This window comes from Eptatretus burgeri, chromosome 8, assembly GCF_056783735.1.
Source record: "Eptatretus burgeri isolate ZD-2024b chromosome 8, Ebu_testis_v1, whole genome shotgun sequence".
In the NCBI taxonomy this organism is placed as follows: domain Eukaryota; kingdom Metazoa; phylum Chordata; class Myxini; order Myxiniformes; family Myxinidae; genus Eptatretus; species Eptatretus burgeri.
This window is the reverse complement of record NC_140968.1, coordinates 36,952,669-36,975,642: the sequence shown is the minus strand read 5'-3', so window position 1 is coordinate 36,975,642 and position 22,974 is coordinate 36,952,669. Positions and strand designations below refer to the sequence as shown.

The following is a 22,974-nucleotide window of genomic DNA, read 5'->3' as shown; positions in this document are numbered from 1 at the left end:
CTGCAATGTTGAATTGGACGTAAAAGGGTACACGCATCGGGATGTAAGGGTACTGGTGCTTCGTGATTTGTGCGCAGACGTAATTCTGGGTCATAATGTCCTCAAGCAGCACACGAGCGTCGAAATACCCTTTGGAGGAAGCAAACCTCGTCTAATTTTAAATGCGTTGACCACCGCGGAGGTGACGTCCCCCCAGCTGTTCGCTAACTTGTCGCCGGTCTGCAAACCGATAGCGATTAAATCGCGGCGATATACCACTGCTGACATGAATTTCATCACTTCAGAAACCAAGCGATTACTGGAAGAAGGAATTATAGAACCGAGCGATTCGCCATGGCGCGCACAGGTGTTAGTAACCAGCAGTCAGAACCATAAGAAACGAATGGTTGTCGATTATTCCCAAACGGTCAATTGCTTTACCCAACTCGATGCCTACCCCCTGCCGCGCATAGACGAGATGGTCGAACGCGTGGCCAATTATAAGGTATTCAGTACCATCGACTTGCGAAGCGCCTATCATCAAATTCCCATCCGAGAGGAAGACAAACCTTACACCGCATTCCAGGCAGGGAGGCGCCTCTACCAATTCAGGAGAATACCTTTCGGTGTCACGAATGGGGTAGCTTGCTTCCAACGGGTTATGGACGACATCATCTCAGATGAAAACCTCAAAGACACTTTTGTTTACGTGGACAATGTCACAGTGTGCGGTAGGGATCAGGGGGAACATGATAGGAATCTAGACAGATTCTTGAGCATTGCTAGAAAATATAATCTGACTCTCAACTACGAGAAATGCGTATTCTCGGCAAGGTCAATTGACCTTCTCGGCTACACGATAGCCGACGGCACAATTAAGCCTGATCCTGAACGATTGCGCCCGCTCCGTGAGCTTCCACCACCTCAGGACTTGCAGACAATGCGCCGGGTGATCGGGATGTTCGCTTACTATGCGAGATGGATTTCGCAATACTCCGAGAAAATACATCCCCTCGTGCATTGCAAAAACTTTCCACCAGATGCCGCTGTTGTAAGAGCTTTCCACAACCTCAAGGATGATATCAGTAAGTCCGTGGTTTTATCGATCGACAGCTCGGTGCCCTTCGTGGTGGAAACCGACGCTTCAAATCACGCCATAGCTGCTACACTTAATCAGTCTGGGCGGCCGGTCGCGTTCTTCTCGAGAACTCTCTCTAGAAGCGAGCAGAGACACTCAGCGATAGAGAAGGAAGCGTACGCCATCGTCGAAGCGCTGCGGAAATGGAGACATTATTTACTGGGAAACCACTTCACGCTCGTTACGGACCAACGATCCGTGGCATTCATGTTTGATGGGAAAAATAACGGGAAAATTAAGAATGAAAAAATTATGAGATGGCGGATAGACCTAGCTTGCTACAGTTACGACATTGTTTACCGGCCCGGGAAGGAAAACCCTGCTGCAGATACCTTCTCTCGGGTCTACAGTTCGGCAACAATCAGTCAGGCTTTGCAAGACCTACACGTGTCTCTCTGCCACCCAGGGGTAACCAGGATGGCACATTTCATGCGCAGACAAAATCTTCCCTATTCTGTTGAAGATATTAAACAAATGAATGCTTCATGCCCTGTTTGTGCTGAACTAAAACCCAGATTCTTTGGCGCGGCATCTGGCAGACTGATCAAGGCCACTTCCCCCTTCGAGAGACTAAACATCGACTTCAAAGGGCCCCTGCCGACCGAGACAGACAACAGATACATATTCACCGTTGTTGATGAATATTCAAGGTTCCCTTTCGCATTTCCGTGCTCGGATATGACCTCGGGCACTGTCGTGAGATGTCTCTCTGACCTCTTCGCTATGTTTGGGAAACCTTCGTACATACATTCAGACAGAGGGCCGTGTTTCATGTCGGCCGGGCTAAAACAATTCCTACTAGAGCTCGGCATAGCAACTAGTCGAACGACGGGTTACAACCCACAGGGAAACGGGCAGGTGGAAAGGTATAATGGAGTTATTTGGAAAGCCGTAACTCTGGCGCTGAAATCGAGAGGACTGGGCCCCGAGCGGTGGGAGGTTACTCTTCCCGACGCTCTGAATTCCATACGCTCTTTGCTCTGCACGTCCACCAATGCAACTCCTCACGAACGAATGTTTACTCACCAGCGACGTTATGTTGACGGTCAAACGGTGCCCAACTGGCTGACCCATCCCGGTACAGTGTTCATGAAACGCCCGGTCCGACAAAGCAAGTATGAACCCCTGGTGGAGGGGGTCGAACTCATTGACACTAATCCAGAGTATGCTCATGTCAGGCTCCCGGATGGCAGGGAGACCACTGTGTCGGTTCGCCATCTGGCTCCCTCAGGTACTCCTCCCGCAGGTACACCACCTTCTGGCACTCCTCCTTCTGACATTTCCCCCCCAGGAACTCCGCCGGGCGACGGGGCTGCCGCGTTCCACCCGAGAGCGATCGAGGAGTCATCCCCGGCACAAGTCGAGGCTCACCAAGAGGATCGGGAGTCTCCCTCAAGTGAAACTGCCATTTACTCCCGGAGAGGTCGACGAATAAGGCCCCCTCGACGACTCAATCTGTAAAGGGGATTATCGGCATTCTCGCTGCTCATGCTCCCATATGCTCATTATATCATATATCGATGCTCATTTCCATGCTCCTACAACTCAAAATAATCACTGCTTGGCATGTATGCTTCTGTAGACCTATTAGTCCGCGTTGCTTGAAATGTATACTCCTATAGTGCTAAAGCAATCATGGTGTGTAAGATGGGCCCCTAGTTACATTTTAAAGGTGGGGAGAATGTGGTGAATTGAGGTGAATTGAGGGACATGACGCGGGATCACATGTTGTGCGTCTCGCGTATAAGGGGAGGTCTCCGCGGCACGAGTGGTTGTCCCCGGTGCATTGCCATTTACATCGGCTGTTCACTTGATGCTCGTTAACTGAAGGTGCTCATTGACTGGTGAGAATGGAGATTATATCGAACTCCGTGCTTACGCGGATTTAGTCTGCAATGATTAATCGCACATGTATACGTTACTGCTTATGTACTCCTAGCTGAACCTGTATTCCCCGGTGTGCCCACAGAAGCGGCTCCAATCAAATGGAATAAAGCCTAAACACTGAAGGTTCTTCTCTCGCTCTCATTTCATCCTCTACTCTCACAGCCAATGTGTGGCACTTAATGAAATCCTTTCATCTTCTCTCCCTGTCAAGGCTGGTGTGCTCCAAAGCAGTGGTTCTGGGCTCAGTCCCATTCCTATTTTTCATCAATGATCTCTCTGTGACTTCCTGGAAAACTCCCTTTATATATTTGATGATGACTTCATCCTCTGCCGTGACGTCCCTCATCCTTCAGATAGGCAGACAGCAGTAGTCGGGTCAAAATACCACCTGGCCCACAACAAATTGCAACAAAAGGTTTTTCAGTGGTTTTCATTCCTACTGGATATACTGATCAACAGAAAAAAAGTCGACCAAAATCTGACATCCAGAAATGGGTTAAAACAGTCATTTTCAAGATGGCCACCACCGGGCTTTGAAATAACTAAAACAGCTATAACTTCTTCAATAATTGTGATAAAAACATAATTGTTGGTTCTGGTCCATGGTTTTAATGGATCAGCAATCAACTGGTGTCAATAAAATTTCGATCTGATCAGTATTTAACATGAAATCCAAGATGGCGGCAAAATTCAAGAGTGCAAAAATCAATAAATTTTCCAGCTGAACCAAAATCACTGAACACCTGGTGCCACTGAAACATTTATTTGTGAACATTACATAATAGCAGTTTAGGTTACAATTTCAGTCCTCATCATTGTCCTCTAGTTCCTCAGAGGCTTGATTTAGTGGATTGTCACAAAACGTCACTTGGCATGATCCACATGCAGACGTACACGGAAGCTCATTCTTTCTGAAGCTGCAACGGAGTGTGTCACAAGCTGTGGTGCAGTTGCAGTGTATCATCTTGAGAAGAGTGTCTGGTGCAGCATTCATGGCAGTCATGATAGGTACAAATCGATTGTCTTCAAGTCCCCAGCCCCAGTCCAGAGGATCGAGGTCGCCCTTCATCCCCATCCAAACCATGACCTAGTAGTACACTCGGAGACAATGAAACTTAGTGGCAGATTCCGTTAGGGGAAGACGTTCAGGTGTAACGAAAGACTTAGCAGCAGCGACCTTCTTTGTGAATATCTTGTAACGCATGGCTGTCAGAGAACTTGTGCTCTCCCCACCAAATATAACGGCCATCGCTTGGCTGCCAAGTCTCTTTATTTCAGCGTGGCTGACGCCTCTCAAAGTGAATGTATCTGCACACAACTGGAGGCCTTGATCATCTTCCACGAGCTTCTGAAAGACTGATTTTTTCCCCAATGCCATACACACGAGATGTTGAATCACATCCTGTGAAGGTGTGCAGGAATAATAGTTGAGTGCACAACTTATTCCCAAGAAGATGCTTCATCCGATTGATGTCATATACTTTCAGATTGCTTCTTGACTGGTTGTCTGATCTGAAATATAGTGGTTTTCTATCTGGTATACAGTAATGGAGCAAAAGCATCAACAAATCTGTGTCCTCTCCGATTAGTGTGGTGGGATGCAGAATTGTGCTGTTTACGGCTGTCTTGGCAATGTCCACATCAGCGTCTCCTTCTGCCTGAATAACTGTGCAGCCCACTTTCTTCAGCTGATCACCTATTAAGGTGATCAGCTGTTGCTTGTTGTTGCCGACAGATAGGAATTCATCTCTCTTTCCGTCAAATTCAGTTTCTCCGGTGAAGTTCACAGTCGGATAGCTGTTGGCTTGTCCCCGTCTCTGCTGAGTGTTATCCTTTATCGAAGGGCCTGCACCATAGCCAAAGACAACAGTTGCTGTCCCATAGTGTTTTGTTGTGGTCCGCATATGATCTGGCTATTTTGCCATATGTATCTCCCTTCTTCCACTTGAGCTTGTGCAGCAAGGATCCACCATCAAGAACATACCTTTCAGTCTTAAGGTGTGCTGAAGGTGTGGTGTCAGGTACTCCTTCACATGCCAGTGCCTTGGTACAGTGGTCATTGACGGCTTGAGCGAGTTGAGGTTTGTCGGCCTTCCTCAACATCCTGCTGTCCTCAAAGAGGGATGGAGGGTATGGACTGAGCTCAAAACTCATCACGTCCTCAAGTGACAAATCACCTATCTGGGATACCACCAGGAATCGCTGGAATAGCACACTGGAGTCGATGGTTCTGTGAGGAGCAACCAGGAGAGCATTAGAATTTCCCAGGGTCTTTGCTTTCTCTGTCCTCTTGATGGAGAAGGAAAACACAGGTTGTCCAATCATTCTCTCGATGATTTTGTTCCCAACAGCTTCATATTCATGCACGTTGATGTCTTCGCTTGCCACGATACCATTTATATTTCTCAATGTAGGATCAGAGGAAAAAGGTGAAAATGCATTCAGCTTTGTGCTTATCTTCGAGAGGTCGAATGCATGTCTTTCAATTCTGGCACTAGTTGCTTCTTTATGCTGTTATAAAGGCGAAGGGATAAGATAGGATAGGGATAGGCTATCCGAAGAAAGGGATAGGCTACTCAATCAAAGCCAGGGACATTCCCCCGACATGTAATACATCACATATAATTACTGGTAAGAGAAGATTGAAAACCCTTTTGTTAGAATTTGATAAATGTTGGGTGATTGATTGCCTAACAGAGGTTTGATTATATAGAGACAATTTATTGATTTTACACCCTTCATTTTTTGCCGCCATCTTGGATTTCAGGTTAAATACTGATCAGATCTAAATTTTATTGACACCAGTTGATTGCTGATCCATTAAAACCATGGACCAGAACCAACAATTATGTTTTTATCACAATTATTGAAGAAGTTATAGCTGTTTTAGTGATCTCAAAGCCCGGTGGTGGCCATCTTGAAAATGATTGTTTTAACCCATTTCCGGATGTCACATTTTGGTAGACTTTTTTTTCTATTGATCAGTATATCCAGTAGGAATGAAAACCACTGAGAAACCTTTTGCTGAAATTTGTTGTGGGTTTGGTGGTTGTTTGTCATAAATTGACCCGACTACAGCCTCCACCCTCTCTTCAGACCTTAAAAAAATTTAAATCACAAGATGGTCAAACACTTGGAACACGTCTTTTAATCCTGACAAATCTCTCACTCTCACTGTCTCTCTCTCTCTGAAAGGACTATAGGGCAAACCCTCCCATCTACTTTTCACGAACCCTCTCGAAGACATTCAGTGACTCAAACTCTTGGGTTTTGTATTACCTGGAATGTTAGGCAGTGAAAACTCTCATCTATGATCTTTCTTGGACAAACCAAATTTCAAAGTTGGCCTCCAAAGCCAGTCACTGGTCATCTTCTGTCACGCAAGGTCCTTCTTTGGTACACCTGAACTATCCACCTTAAAGGCTTTCATCCATGACTTGATGGAGCACTGTTCTCCCCTTGGGGCTGATTCTCCTGATTCACACCTTGCTCAGCTTGATGCTGTAGAAAGCAAAGTCTTCAAGATCATTGGAATCCCCTGCGATGGAGTCGAGTCCATGGGCCTATCACTTTGGCATCGCTGATAGGTCGGTGGTCTGTCTGTCTTCTACCACCTCCTTTCTGGTCTTGCACCCTCTGCCCTCTCAGTGTTTTGTCCTCCCTAGGTATCTGCAGGGCACACGTTTTCACCACCTAATCACCACCAACTTCCACATTCTCTTCATTTTCATTCTTCCCTCCAGGTCTTCAAGACAGCTCACCACCATCTCAGATAATCCCCCATCCAAAACCATTCTCCACTCCCTCTCTCTCCCCCTCCCCCACCCAATTTTTTTTTCATCTCTGTCCATCTTATCCACCCCTTGCATTCACCTCTATCCCCTATCCTTACATGCATCACTTGTTTATCTCTCTCCGTCTATTTTTGGCATTTCCCCCTTCTTTCTGCCGTTCCTTTTGTTATGTTGCATCCTGATCCATTCTGTGTTATAGCTCTTCCACGAGCCTCGACTGGTTAATGGTTACGATGGTTATTTTTAATTGTGCACATACCAACCACACTCAATGAGTTCTGCATGCAACCCTTGAAACACTCGGATAATGCCGGTAAAAGTCACGCAGCAAGCAGTGAAGGGGGTTAAGATTTCAACTAGTCACGGAATTTTATATCGTTTATATTATTTATCCTGCAACTGCATACCATACCTTAACGCCAAGTTGTTCCATTCATAACAGACAGAAACCATATTCTTGAGGGAGGCAGTTTAGAATGCAAAGTGTGGGAAATTTTAGGTTGAGAATTTCGACAAGCAGAACATTCACACCAAACATAATGGAGGGCACCAGACATGGGCCAGGAAAGACAAGGTGACTGCATGGGATGAGAGCAAGCACACACCCATTTTGCTGGATCCAAGCTCGACAGATGAGCCCAGGGTGCTTCGGAAGCCGTCGGGATTCCCCGAGGGCTGCAAGGTCCACTGCCTGTCGAGACTGAAGGAGGTCTTTGCCTCCGATGGACGCAGTCACGAAATCCGCAACTCCCCCAGGCCCTGCCTTGGGTCCTCTTGTGGTGCACATGCGGTGTTCTGTTGGCAAGCCCATTGAGAAGGCAGAGCCAAATCCAAACAAAAGGACCTTATCTTGAGACGACCTTGTGCTTCCAGGTTCTACAGGCCCAATTCCACTGCACCAATCTTTTCAGGTAAGGGCAAATCCATCAGTTCCATTTATGCTGTTCTGGGTGTTTTTGGTATTTGAAAGGGCCTGCTCAAGAGTCGACCACAAAACTGTCGTGGTCTCACTGTAGGAGAGGTTTTATGTCATCATATGGTAGAACTTTGTGTTCTTGACAATACTTTTTTTTCTAGTTTCCTTTTGCATCTTGAAAACAGATCGCTTTGGGTAGATCAAAAGCATTCCTCGTCTTCCCACATAATGCAAGGTTGAAGAAAAGTTTCTTTTACAGTTTCTGAATTTCATGGAACCATTAAATATAAATTGTAATATCTTGGGGACACATGGACAGATTTCAACGTGATAATTTTTTTTTGCTCCTTTTGGAGTTACAAAAGAAACAATGTGCATGAGTCGATCAATTGCTTCAAGTCTTGCTTTGTGAGTTATCAGTCAGCAAAATGAAACAAAACATTTCATATTTTCAAAAAAATTCAAACATTTCTTTTTTCCCCCACACAATCGTTTTAGCACTATTTTAACCTGCGATTTATTTCATTCTACGTTAGGCCACGATGTTATTAATAACCCCCATTGAAGGTAATCAATGGTACAAATTAATACATGTCTGTTAGTACAGTATCATCTTGAATTGACAAGTTAAGATCTGCGCCCACCAAAAGAAAGGAAAAAAACATTTTAAAATTCCTCAAAGTGGGAGGAACTTGCACACTACATATTTTTAAGCCACACCCATTTGGTTGTACAGGGTGACCTCACCAAAAAAGTGGACCCTGGGAAAAGTTTAATAACCTTCACAGTTTTGTTTCAATCTCTTTAAAATTTCGGAGGTCTGAAGTGAGTTAAGGGAGTGTATCTGCCAAGTTTCTTGAATCTGTGACATTCGTTAATCATGTCATGGACACCTGAAGAAAAGTCATTTTTCTGTAGGAAACTATTTGCGGACAGATTCGTTCTTATGGACAAACACCTGTTCTGTACACATTTTGCATCAAGGAAAGCACCCAGGAAGTCTCAAATTCAAAGGTTTGTGAAGAGATTTAGACAGCATGGCACAGTCTTCTTCTTCACCTCCCTTGAAAAGGGGTGAGGTCAAATAACACCAAGCTTCTGCCCTGTCTCAACCATGATACTCCTCCACTTCCATCTGTCCTCAGCCAACTATCTGCACTCTCCAAACACCACCACCTTGCTGATATCACTCTTCACACAATCCTCCCATCTCAACCATGGTTGACCTCTTCTTCTTCTTCCTTGATCCCTTAACCTATCCACTCTCTTTGCCAATCTCTCTCCCCCTCATCTTCACCAAGTGCCCAGCCCAGGTTTACCCGGCATTTCACCAATCTCCTGGTCAAGCTCATCTGCACACCAATCTCTTCCCTCAGTTCATCCATTTTCCCTCTATCCACACTCTTCACTCCCACAGTCCTCCTGACCCAGTTGTTCTCGCAAATCTGCAGCCTCTCTTGTTTGTCTGTCTCTGTCTCACCGTTTCCAGACGGGAAAGGTAGGGGGCGTTACACATGGCTTCAGAACCTTCCCTTTCAATGCCCTTGATATCTTTCTATCTGCCATTACTCCCTCCACCCTTCTTCATGCATTTTCACCCACCTGAATCCTCCTCCATACCTCTGCCTATGACTTACCATCCCCAGTCCCTGTTCCTCTGAGATATTCAAACCTATTTCCCTGTCTGATCTCCGACCCCTCTAACCTGATATTCATTTATTTTCTCTGCTGCCTGACCCACATCACCTCAGTCTACTCCATACTCATCTTAAGCCCATGATTCCCAAATGCTTCCTTCCACACCTCTAGTATTTCCTGCATCCCCCACCTACTGTCCACCACAGAAGGCAGATTGTCTGCATACAACATACATACAACAATACCCTTCATGTTTACCTTCCTGCTTACAAGTTCCATCACCATGATAAACAGGAGTGGGCTGAGAACGTCCTGCCTCAACCAGGATATTCCCCCACTTCCTTCCCTAAAACCAATGTTCACGCTTTCCTGCCGATGTCGTCAGAGAGCGCTTCGCTGCCTCAAACCGATGGTCACACTGAACTCAGACATCCTAGGACCAACTGAAATGCTTCCCTTCATTCCCTTGTACATCCCTTCCACCAACCTAACTTCTGCTTCCGGCACTCCCATCCATCTTAGTGTTGCAGTCACCATCTTTCTCAGGCCAGTGCTGTAGGCCTTCTCCAGGTCCACAAATCCAAATGCCATTTCACCTTGCACCTCCAACCTCTTCTCCACCAGCTGTCTCAGCATGAACATCCCATCTGTCATCCCCCTATCCTTTCTCAACCCCTGTTGCTCTTCTCCGATCTCCATCTCCACACACCTCCTTATCCTCCCATCCAGAATACATTCCAGCACCTTCATGATATGACTAAGGAACGCGATGCCATTGTACTTTCTCGGATCTTGAACATCGCCCTTCAACTTCCATATCGGCACAATTAACCCTGTCCTCCAATCCTCCGGAACTGAACCCTCTCCTATACATATATTCAACAGCCTATTCACCCAACTGACTCAAACTTGTCCTGCTGCAACTATCATCTGTGTACACACATCAATGCCTGGCACTCTCCCCTTCTTCATCCTCTTCAATGCTGTCCAGACCTCCTCTTCCATGATCTCCACCAACTCCATTTTCCCCTCTACATAACACAGTAGCTCCAGCTCGCTGCCGTCCTTTCCCCGGTTAAACAGCTTGCCAAAAAATCCTTCCCACACCTTCAATACTACCCCCCTTTCTGTCACTAGCCTCCCACCCCCATCCCTGATCACTGCCTCCCTCCCCATTTCATGTCCTTACTATCCCCATCCTTGTTACGAGCCAGTTTACAAATAATCATCTCCCCACCATCCTCTTCCAACTTGCTGTCAATGTACTCTTCCATGTCATTCCTCACATTATCCACAGCTCTCCTTGCTGCCTTCTTCTTTTGTTCATGCAGATGCAGCAACGCCAGATCCGGTTGCCTCCTTCTAATCTTGATCTTCTCTATCCTCTTCCAAACCTACTTCTTTTCATCAACTGCCTTTGCTATTTCCTCAATGCACCAAACCTGGTTTCTATCCCTTGACGATGCACCCTTTCCTGACATCCTTTCACACAAACCTGACATCCTTCCACACAAACCTGACATCCTTCCACACAAACCTGACATCCTTCTAAAACTTCTGCAATTCCCCTAAACACCTCTCCATACTTCTTCCACTCCTCCTCCAAACATTCCGCTTCTTCGCCAAGTTGCTCAAACCTGGTCCTCACCCTCTCCTTGTACTCTATACCGACAATGCCCCTACACTTCCCCCACCTAATAATAATCTTCCGACCCCTGCTCTCAACCTCCCTCCTTTTCTTCATCCGTAGCAGTCTTGAATATGAATTAACCAAACAGAGGAGGCCACTCTGGTCAACCAAAATCAGGAAGGTCACCCGAGAATATTGCTGCCATTCGTTGCCGATTCAGTTGCCCATAATCCCAAGAAATCTCTTTGGCTCCACTGTCAAGAGCTCAACATCAGCAAAGAAAGCTCGAGGAGAATTCTGATAACAGTGCATAAGAGTCATCAATTACTTTGCATTGAGCAAAATGGTGCCATTATATTAGGAGCATATCAAACATCGATGTTATCAGTAATTTCATTGTAAAATTGTTAGATTTCTTTGTAAACAACTGAAATTTTCAGTGATATCTTGACTACAAGCGAATAATACGATCTGAAAATTTTGTCAAGTTCGACTGGATGATATTAAAGTTGTTAAACTTTTCCCTGGGTCCACATTTTTGGGGTCACCCTGGATATCAAAAGGTGCATGTAACATCATGTAAGCATCAATGGTAAGAGACGAATGATCCAGAAGTTGCTCAGTATAACTCGTGGCAGCGCAAATGGATGAGGGGGATGTGGGGAAGAAATGAAAAGAAAAAGAATAGCAAACAGTGGAATTAGGCCATTATGCAGTTACTGCACAGCATGTAACACACAACATTTATCTCACATCTCAGAGTTACCTGCCAAATGCATTACAAGTAATCTGTAGCACTACATGTTTAAATGTTTAAAGCTAATTGTAGATCAATGTGAAGCAAGTACAATGCCATCATCCAGTATCGGCATTATCAGTTACATTTTCTTTTTTTAAACTTCACTGAAGCTTATGATGCTCCGATGCAAACACAATAATGACGATCATCGGCTGAGCAGCATTTCGTTATTGGGGTCCTAAACTCACACCTAGGAATTGTATGTCCATTAAAGAAATGCCTGTTGTAAGTAAGAGGTAAATATTACAACAGGACCACTATCCAAAAAGGATAGCATGCAATGGTCAAATGGATTGTCACATGACTAGAAGCACCAGTTTTGTAGAAAGAGAAGAAGAAAAAAAAGGATAAAGAAGAAGAACAAGATTAAAGAAGAAGATGTAAAAATAATGCACACAACCACTTTTTAAACTCAAATAATGGAAAGAGCACCTTAGTGTTATATTGACTTTCCAATTAACTGAGCACTCAGCCAAGCTGCCATGGAAGTGAAAACAAACAGTACAAAAACCAAATAAGATGGTCAATCTACTGCACAAACACAAACACAGACACAAGACCCACCGACTGGGAAGCTTGGCGAGGTGGGTGATACAATGAGGCCATAACTCCCTTGTATCGGCAAGCCTGGCGTCGGGCCTGCCTCCTTGCCATCCATGGATACATCTGCAAGATGCACTTGGTGTGAAGAGGGGGGGAGCTTGTTGGATGCCGAGTGGTTGAGATGGTTGAAGTGGTTGGGGTGGTGAGCGCCATGTTGTGTGGGCTGGTGTTTGATGCCCAGAAGTTGTGCCAAATGGCGCTGGTGTTGCTGGATTTGTTGCTGCATGAAGATAGCACGAGCCGCCTGCACGGCATACACACAGAAAACAGTGAAGAAAGGTCAGTCATGAACCAAGCAATGGTTGGAATGCCACTCACAGCAAGAGTTGAAATTTCATTCAGAAAGGTTTTTGAAATTATTTTTACTTGAACAGTGAACGCTTTACTATTTTTCTGGGCATCATTATTTTATACTATTAACAATGAACGCTTTACTGACGGGAGATGAACAACATCACTTATACATAGTACCGTAATAGAGTTTATTGGCAGTAAATATTGGCAATTTTTTTTTATATCAGAAACATTTTGTTTACCGCTAAGGCCTTAGTTATTTTCTAACTTGGTTTACGCAGTTTTTCAGCTAAATTGTAGGGTCGGTAGGTCGAAATAAAAATATAAATATAATTTCAATTTTTAGAAATTACATATTTTTATTATTTTTTTTCGGATGTTCCATGGAAAAGACAAGGGGAGGTGGGGGGAAAATAAATATAAATCCCAGACCAGGAGGATCTAAGAAAACATTGAAGATGGAAGACCATTCAAATGCAGGATGCCGATGTTCACTGTATCATCTGATGTGAAAAACAATAAAGAAGGATTAAAACTTGTATTTACAATATAGTCTGGCATGTTTTTTCTTAGAGAAACCTGTTGGATCATCAAACAAATGGAAACAATGCTGAGAAAATTATTGTCCAAGTCGTAGATGTGTGCGTGCACACCAGTGCATGGTGCTGGATATGATTTTAAAAAAGGTGTCTACTCGGAGTCAACACGCTCAAACAGAACCATAACCAGCTCTTACTTTTCAGTGGGCATCTGATCGTACAGTCTCGCCATCCCCATGAGCACATCAAAGGCTGATTTCTGGTCCATTGAAGGCTGAATATCAGCATCTCGCAGGGAAACATTGACGTACTTGGCACCGAAATCTTTCAATACGAACAGCGGTGTACAACTTTCGATGGAAACAAAATCAGCACGATCGAGAGTAGCCTGCGAATCATCCCTGCTGCTGCACTGAATTGATGCAATAGTTCGTCGTCAAGATGTTGCGTGATTAAATCACTAATACAGTCACTCAAATTTATACCGCTGACATACTTCTTAACAATCACTTTCGCCCCAGAAACCACAGTCAATCTGAACGATGCTGGCCACTGCTCAGACGCCATGACCGAAGACTACTGCACAGCTCTACTGTGCAGTTTGGTTAAGGCCCAGTCACACCTTGACGATTTAGCCACATATGCCGACGTATGAAAAATTTGTCTAAAACGCTGGCACACGTCGAATATGTTATGGGTAAGTTTTGTATACGTTAAGAGCACGCTGGCATACGTCGTAGTACGCCGAGCTCGTCGACAAATTTTAACATGCTTGAAATTTTTCGACGTATGCCAGCGTATGACTCGCACGTTCCACATACGCTGGCCATAAGTTGTAGGCACGTTACGCGATCGTTGACACACGTCGACACACATTACTTGTAAGTTACTCACAAGTCGAAACACGTCGAGGTAATGTTTCGCGTACCCGAAACTTATTTCTAACCTATGAGTAACGTGTTGTAGTCTGGAACACTGACGCTAAACATTACCTCGACGTGTTTCGACTTATGAGTAACTTACAAGTAACGTGTGTCGACGTGTGTCAACGATCGCGTAACGTGCCTACAACTTATGGCCAGCGTATGCGGAATGTGTCATACGCTGGCACACGTTGAAAAATTTTCAACATGCTGAAAATTTGTCGACGTACTATGACGTATGCCAGCGTGCTTCAGCGTGCTCTTAACGTATACAAAACTTACCCATAACGTATTCGACGTGTGCCAGCGTATTCGGCAAATTTTTCATACGTTGGCATACGCTGGCTAAAACGTCAAGGTGTGACAGCGGCTTGACATTTCGATGTCTAGTGCGGTTATGATTTGAATCGTCGAGCCGCAGCCTTTTAATAGGCTACGCCACGTGATTGTCGGCGATACGCTCCCGCGTGCTATGCATAAGTTAGACTATCGTTGGGCATAGGTTGTGAAGGTCGACAACACGCTCAGCATTCGTTGATACAAGTTATCTATATGTTATCGAAACGTTCTGTGTATGTTACTAATACGTTATGCATACGTCCAACTCGTTATGAATACATCCATAACTGGAAAAAAACATCAATAGTTCAGCGTACGCCAGCGTTTTACATACATTTTGATACCTTGCCATACGCTGGCTAAAACGTCAAAGTGTGACAGGGCCTTTAAAGGTGACTCGGTATTTTGGTGCAAGCGCACAAAATTATATTTTGAAAATAAATGCCGACGTTTACATTTCCGGTTTTGAAACTTTTGCACCTTCGGCAGAAAATGTATCAATAAAATACACCCGTGTGGGAGTGACGGACATCTCTGTGAGAAAATATATAGCCTCCTGAAGGGAGGGCAGTTTTTGCAAACTTTGAAGTAACGTGACACGAAAACGAAAGCGAATATCGAAAATCCGGCCTGACCAAATTTAGATATTGCCCATAGATTTATATGCCACAATAAAATTCAAGATTGCTTGAGAAATGTAGGAGATAGATTTTGAAAATCGTCATTTTCACATTTTTTGCCAACTTTGAAGTCACGTGACACGAAAACGAAAGCTAATATCGAAAATCCGGCCCGACCAAATTTAGATATTGTCCCATAGATTGATATGCCACAATCAAATTCAAGATCGCTTGAGAAATGTAGAAGATAGATTTTGAAAATCGTCATTTTCGCATGAAAATCATTTTCGCATTTTTTTGCCAACTTTGAAGTCACGTGACACCAAAACGAAAGCGAATATCGAAAATCTGGCCCGATCAAAATTTAGATATTGTCCCATAGATTCATATGCCACAATCAAATTCAACATCGCTTGAGAAATGGCGGAGGAGATAGAATTTGAAAATCGTCATTTTCGCAACGGATGGACGGACGGACGGACGGACGGACGGATGGATCGTCACCTCTCCTCTCAACACCAATATTATTAGATCATGCTCGAAGAGATGACCGAATAAAAGGCTAAAAATGTGTTTTATATTTATATTTCATTTCGGCAAATATACCGTCAGCGGATCCGTAAACCAAGTTATAAAATAACTAAGGCCTAACAACCCAGCGTTAATTTTAGCAATATGCAAACTTATTCGCCAAAAAACTATATTGTACACCGCCCATCCCTATTCCATATTCAGGTGCTGCACGGTGATGACACACACTGAAAGGGCATCATGCTCAGTTTGTTGTCTCATTTGTTTGTTTGTCCGGACGATATTTTAGCAATCCTTTGAGCTCGGAAGCTCAAATTTGGACACGACAATCACCAAGTGATTTGGCTCGAACAAGTAGTTTTGATTTATTGAACAATCAATTAATCGATTAATTATTTAATTTTTCGATTAATTAATTACTTTTGTTACAGATTTGGATGAAAGTTGTGATTTAGCTACATGCTATTAGCCAATCAAGAAATTATTTTACGATTATTATTTATTTATTTTTATTACACAATTAATCAATAAATTATTCCGTCTCCATGTGTTGCACTGTGGCATTGCCGGGCGCTAAATGCAGAGGATATGCGATGAAAGCTGGAGGATAAATTATTTATTGATTTGGCATGGGGGCGGTGTACTTTGCATTTATGCCTGGTGTTGGCTTAATTGTTTGGGTGGCGGGATTGGGATCCTCAGATCCTGAGTTCAAATCCCGCTTGGCCGTTGAATTAATACCAGGTGGGGTTGACTCAGCCTGTCATCCTTCTGAGGTCAGCAAAATGAATGCTGTGAATTTGTTATGGAATTAAGTGCGTTAAGTCCTCTCCGAAAGCCTCGCAAATGCTCCTGGATGTTGTTACATTGATTGTCAATAACCTTGGAAATTTCCTGACTTTATCAGTATCTTCGCCATTTTCATCTGTTTTCCCAATGGGGAAAACACATTTTTAATTTCCCGGGTTTTTCCTGGTTTCCCGGTAGAGTGGGGACCCTGGAATTTGTTTTATGCTCCTAAGGATCAGATGTTACGTCGTTTTTTTGTTTTCCAAGCTGGAAAATGCATCAGGTTTGTTTTCATTTATGATGGTGAACAAAATTGACAATCAGAAAAGAATGTGTTGTTTATACATCTCACTGTGTTACTATTGGTTCACGAGTCAGTAAGTGACCACTATATTCATTATGGGTGTGTGTCTGTTGGGTAGTCGATCTAGTCTACACTAATTATCAGTATTTCCGTCGATATGTTTGTCTGTCTGTCTGTCTGTATGTATGTCTGTTCGGTTCAGTGCTCCGTTAATACAATAGCAATTTCAATGAAACTTGGTTGGTAGGTTCATACCATGACCTAGTTGTGTGCAAATGAGAACCGTTGCTATGGACCCATCCGTTGCCGAGCAACGGGTCTTTGAAATTTTTGAAAATCCTAAAAAATTAATTTTTTCGAAAATCAAAAATCGGGCCACGAGCGACTGTGGGCAGTACATTCAGCCATATTGTCAAAAATTTCCAGCCGGATCCTATGAAAACTGTCGGAGAAGATAGACTTTGAATGAACCCTGGTCGAAAACAATAAAAAACGAAGTTCGTTATATCTCAGAGACTTGTTGTTGTTCGTCTTTCGGCTGCTCCCGTTAGGGGTAACCACAGCGGATCATACGTTATGATCCACAGACTGATTTGGCACAGAATTTACGCCGGATGCCCTTACTGACGCAACCCTGGTCGCCTCTTACGACACATGGATAAGGATTGGGTTTCGCCATGATTCCGGGCTGCCCAACACTCTCTCATAGCGCGGCCCAGCACAGAGCTCCCGTCCTCAAGCGTTCCTCCAACCCAAGCTTCCGAGTAGCCGGATTACAGGCGCACGCCACTTTGCCCGGTATCGTTACATCTCAGAGACTATGAGTCAGATATCCATGAAACTGGTATGGTAGGTTCATGGTATGTCCTAGTTATGTGTGAGAAAGAACCGTTGCTATGGACGCTTTTGTTGGCTAGTAATGGCTGAAAAACGAATAAATTCGACTTGATCGACTACCCATGTCCGCCTTCCGGCTTGTTGGGTAGTCGATCTAGTCTACACTAATTATCAGTATTTCCGTCGATATGTTTGTCTGTCTGTCTGTCTGTATGTATGTATGTCTGTTCGGTCCAGTGCTCCGTTAATACAATGGCGATTCCGATGAAACTTGGTTGGTAGATTCATACCATGACCTAGTTGTGTGTAAATGAGAATTGTTGCTATGGACCCATCCGTCGCCCAGCAACGGACCTTTGAAATTTTCAAAAAAATAAAAAAAAATTTTCCCGAATATCAAAAATCGGGCCACGAGCAACTGTGGGCAGTACATTCAGCCATATTGTCAAAAATTCCCAGCCGGATCCTATGAAAACTGTCGGAAAAGATAGACTTTGAATGAACCCTGGTCAAAAACAATAAAAAAAAACGAAGTTCGTTATATCTCAGAGACCATGAGTCAGATATACATGAAACTGGTATGGTAGGTTCATGGTATGTCCTAGTTATGTGTGAGAAAGAACCGTTGCTATGGACCCCTCGGTTGCCTAGCAATGGCCGAAAAACCTCTAAATGTGGGGGTATTTTAACGAAAAAACAATCTGCAGCATTAACCCTTGAAGCTAGAATCATGAATTTTCTTGTGCTTAATCCTCAGCTCATTCCCCATCGAGCAGGCCCATCGCGTCAGGTTCTATTGGGTAGTCGACTACCCATGTCCTCTACCAGCTTGTCTGTCTGTCTGTCTGTCCCGAGCATAGCTCCGTGGGTTTTGATCCGATCCTGATAAAATTTGGGTGGGAGGTTTGTATCATGATCTAGTTGTGTTTTCCTAAGAATGGGCGTGCTGCGCCCATTATGGGCGGAGCCACGCCCAAAAAACATGTTTTTAGGGGGTAGCCGATTTCAAGTTACATCTTCTCCGACGGGGTTTGTCAAATCTGGCAGGGGTTTCGGTATTTGGTTAGCCCAATGGCACCTGCATAGCCCCACGTAGCTCGATTTTTCATTTTCGTCCCAAGGTCAAGGTCACAAGATCACGAACTTAGAAAATGTCAAAAAAAACCAATAAATTGGGCATCGAGCTCCTAGGGTTTTCAACTGTTTTGAATGAAAGTTGGTATGCAAGTAGTGCTCTGAGTACTACAACTTTCATCATTTATGTTTTTCCCGATTCCCGCCAGTTTGCCCGTGGCGTCCCCTCGAAGGTCAAAAAATTATAAAGGTGAACTGTGTACATTGCTCGTGAACCATCGCAGTCTCCAGACTTGTACTGCTCCAAATTGAGTCAGAAAAATAATAACACCGCCGTAATGGCCTAGCCAAGCACTAAACGTAATGGCGTCCCACCATCATGCTGTCTTACTACACCACCATCTTACTAAATCTGTCATCCTGATGACAAATATCTGGCATTCAGCCTGTCGCCTATGGATGTCAGAAAGAGTTAGATATGTGGATTATGCGTTATGGTGTTCAACTGCCATCAGCGAAGCAAAGGGACAGGTTGAGTGCTGGACTCTGGGATGACGTGCACGCCCATAAAGGCCTAGCCTAATGCGAGATGTAATGCCGTAACATGGTCCTAACGAAAAGAGTGTGACAGACGGAGTAATCCAGCTACTTTAATATATAGATTATATTATATTATATTAGTTACAATGAAAAACTAGTCTGTATAAAGACGAATGTGTTTGCATCAATGTAAAAATAAGGCCAACAGGATTATCTCAACAAAATGTTGAGATAGGTATGCTATCCACCATGGGAAATAATGTGAAGTGACATTTTGGGCATGAGCCCTTCATCAAAGCAAGAGAGAGCTCACACCAAAAATGCTCACTTCATGAAAGCTCACACCAAAAATGTCACTCAACCTCCTTCCCACAGTCATTGGTATACCTGTATTAACATTTGGTTGAGAAAATTTGTTGTCCTTGCTATTATTAAGTTACGTAACTTACACCTTCCAGATAAAGCAACATGCATATGTTGTATATAAAATGTCCTCGTGTGGAGCGGTCTGGTCAGGTAATGTTATCCATTTTTGCTAAAGACTCCTGCAGAATCAAATGCAGTACCAACATTTTCTTATTATCATTCACAGGAACCCTATTAAAGTCTGAGCATTCCCTCAGCTACCTGCTGCTCGTGCTGGTGCCTGGCTGCAGCAGATGCGGGACGGGTCTGCTGTTGCATCTGCTGCTGGAGCAGAGTCCGCTGGTATGCCTGGACATGATATGAAGAGGGCAAACTGGTACAGATCTTTGGATCTGGATAATGCCTAAACTTACAGATCATACAGAGGTCATGTGGTCAACAGCAGCCATTTCAAAGTCATCTACACTCCTGTAACAAACATGTGGTGACATTTGGGACCTCATATAAAACTACATTTTAGATAGCATCGGAAGAGAACTTTATAAAATGAATACAATTAAATATGTGCTTTGCTCATACTATAGTGAATAAGAGATGTAAATAAGTTGTGCTTATCCTACTCTCAACTTGTCATGAATGATGCAGAATGACTGAATGTCAGCAGCACTGATTACTTCAACATATGTGAAGAGATTGGAAACACCAGATCAACTGGTAGACAACAAACAATCACCAAGCAAATGATGTTCATCACAGCTTATTCGTGTACAGCACCTGACATGCTGGTTGAATTGCTCTTAAGAAGTGGGTGGTTGTATCCATGATGAAGTGCCACCTGCAGGTTAAGGCAGGAATGCGGCGATTGGGCCAGGGTGCCAGCAATAACTCGCTTACTATTCATCAAAAGGGCTGGCAGGATGGCCAAGGAGTACGTACACACTCGCCTCTAAGCTGTATAGTCTGGGCTCGAATCTCAAACCAGCTACAAACTGTCATGTGTTTCACAGGCAGGATGCATCATCAATATGTGTGCCGTCCCTCTGATGGACGTTAAACGAGAGTGCTGTCTGCCAGCATTAGTCGGTGGACGTTAAAGATTCCACGGTATCCTACGTGAAGAGCAAGCGAGTATTTGCCAGCACCACGTACAAATTCAAAATTCCTGCCCTAACCAGCAGGGGGCACTACATCAGCAGCGGCACCGTCACGCTCCCAGCAATTATGCAAAGTAGCAGCCACAGGCTGTACAGAAAATTATGATGACGATTCATCAAAAGACACCTTGGGATTTTTCATGTCCATCAGCAACAAGTACTAGTGCCTGGGCCCCAAGCTTTGTGTGACATCCAACATAAGGTGCACATTTTGATGCATTGCCCTGCCTGCAAAGCACCAGTCTGACAGTTTATAGTGGGTTTAAGAATTGAACCCAGACTCGAGAGGTCAACGACAAAGTGCACTACATCTGTACCATCCAGTTGAACATAACAGTAAATAAACAAACAAAAGCAAAACTAAATAAATCAGAAAAGCTGGAGGTGATACAGCAGCATACCATCTGCAACTGGCTGAGCTGGTTGAGAGCGTTGAGCTGTTGTGGGGTCATCTGTGGCTGAATAAGGGCCAGCAAAGCAGGATTCAGGCCACCATTCTTGGCAGCACCCTGTAGCAGCTGTGCCTGCAGCTGATTGCACAGTGAGGAACATACCAAGGCTTATTGCAACCATGCACCGAGAAAAAAACCCACCTGAACACTTGCATGTCTAATCACCAGACAGAGACAAAAAACATGTCTGAAAAGCAGTCTTAACTAAAAGGGGGATGATTCAGAAGTTAACACATCTTCGCTGATCTTGTATCGGTCACAGTTCCCATGAATGTGAGCAATAATTTGTGGTAACGTCATGCCCAAGACTTCTGGCCATCGTCTGCACATTGATAGTCTCATTTAATTGCACAATAAGTCACCACAGCTACACTAGATCAGTGGAGATGCTTTCATACATTGATGCTTTCTCCACGATCAATAAATTCTGCACAGATTAAACAGTTCTGGTCCCCAAAACACAATTCCCAAATTTTCTTGCTGATTGCGGAATCTTGACTTTTTGGTGACGAGAACAAACAAAGGTCACCAAAAGATGATGGGGCTCAATTTTACTGTGGCGTAAAACGGTGGACCCAGGTTTCATCCCATCGCAGTTTTCTTCAAGATATCATGTCCCTCCCTCAAGTATCATTCCATGAACCCTGGTGCAATGGCCAGACAAGTTGCTTTCTGATCAAACATGAGACCCTTTTCACAATCATGTTGTCTTCACCTTATTGAATTTCAAGAGAGAATAAATGATCGTTTCCACTTTTGAAACACGAACATCCAATTATTCTGCATCATCATGGATTGCAGAATCTCTCGAATAAAAGCAGTTGAAGGAAGCATGAGTACACTCGAGATTTTTCATCGTTAATTAATGGTCGTTTTTGAACGTTGAAACACACAAATAAAAAAAGACATCCATCTGATCAAATGTTGCATGGTTTCTTGTGCATTGTAGATGACTCGATCTTCTTCTGCATAAACTATATAATGTACCAGCTCAGAGGGGAGAGCAGTACTCCATGAGGCTGTGGACAAAAGCTTTGTATGTGGTCAGGAGCTCAGGTGGGCCGAGGAAGGACTTTGCACGATGGAGGATTCCCAGTCGGCGACTGGCTTTGAAGGCCAGGTTGGAAATGTGGCTTTCCCAGGAAAGATCATGGCAGGAAGTGAGACAGAAGCTTGAATGAAAAGACTTCTTCCAGAGGATTGTTGAGAAAGTAGGTGGGGGGGGGGGGGTGGGAGGGTTCTAAACGGTCCTTTCGGAGAGACAGTGAGAGGGTGACATTTGTCTGGATTGAAAGACATGTTCCACGTGTTGGACCAGTTTGTGATTTTATCCAGATCTGCAGAGAGCGAAGAAGCTGCTGCTTGCCGGTCTGAGGGATGGATGACAGATGGTCAGACGACAGGGATGACACAGGGTGGAGTCATCAGCAAAGAGATAAAGTGGATTTTCCAGAAAGTCTGAGAGATCATTGATGAAAACCAGAAAAAGAACAGGGCCCAGAATGCTACTTAGAGGAACTCCGGCCTGGACAGAAAGAGGGGATGAGAGAACTCCATTTAGGGCCACATGTTGGTGGCGACAGGAGAGAAAGTCTGAGAGCCATTAGTGGAGATGGTCTTGGATACCACAGGAAGAGAGTTTGGTGAGCAGGGCAGGGTGCCTGACTGTGTCAAAAGCACGTGATATGTCGAGGGATATGGCTCTGATTTCTTGTCTGGCCTTGAGTACCTCCATCCCATTATTGGGAGAGCAGAAGAAGCATATCCAGAGTTGAGTGACCTGGTCTGAAACCAAATTGATGATGGGAAATCAAGGCATTGGAGAAGA

General features: G+C 44.1%; 1 protein-coding gene across 7 annotated transcripts in view; it reads right to left on the bottom strand.

Annotated features, from left to right (window-relative positions):
- LOC147021538 (trinucleotide repeat-containing gene 6C protein-like) overlaps positions 1–22,974 on the bottom strand; it is a 181,465-nt gene that overhangs the window by 44,108 nt on the left and 114,383 nt on the right. For all 7 annotated transcript variants that reach the window (XM_085891568.1, XM_085891566.1, XM_085891572.1 and 4 more), the window contains 3 exons: positions 21,096–21,224; positions 19,802–19,888; positions 12,346–12,628 (listed from right to left, as the gene is read on the bottom strand). In XM_085891568.1, the coding sequence (XP_085747694.1) occupies positions 12,346–12,628; positions 19,802–19,888; positions 21,096–21,224 (499 nt within the window). The remainder of the gene's footprint in view (positions 1–12,345; positions 12,629–19,801; positions 19,889–21,095; positions 21,225–22,974) is intronic.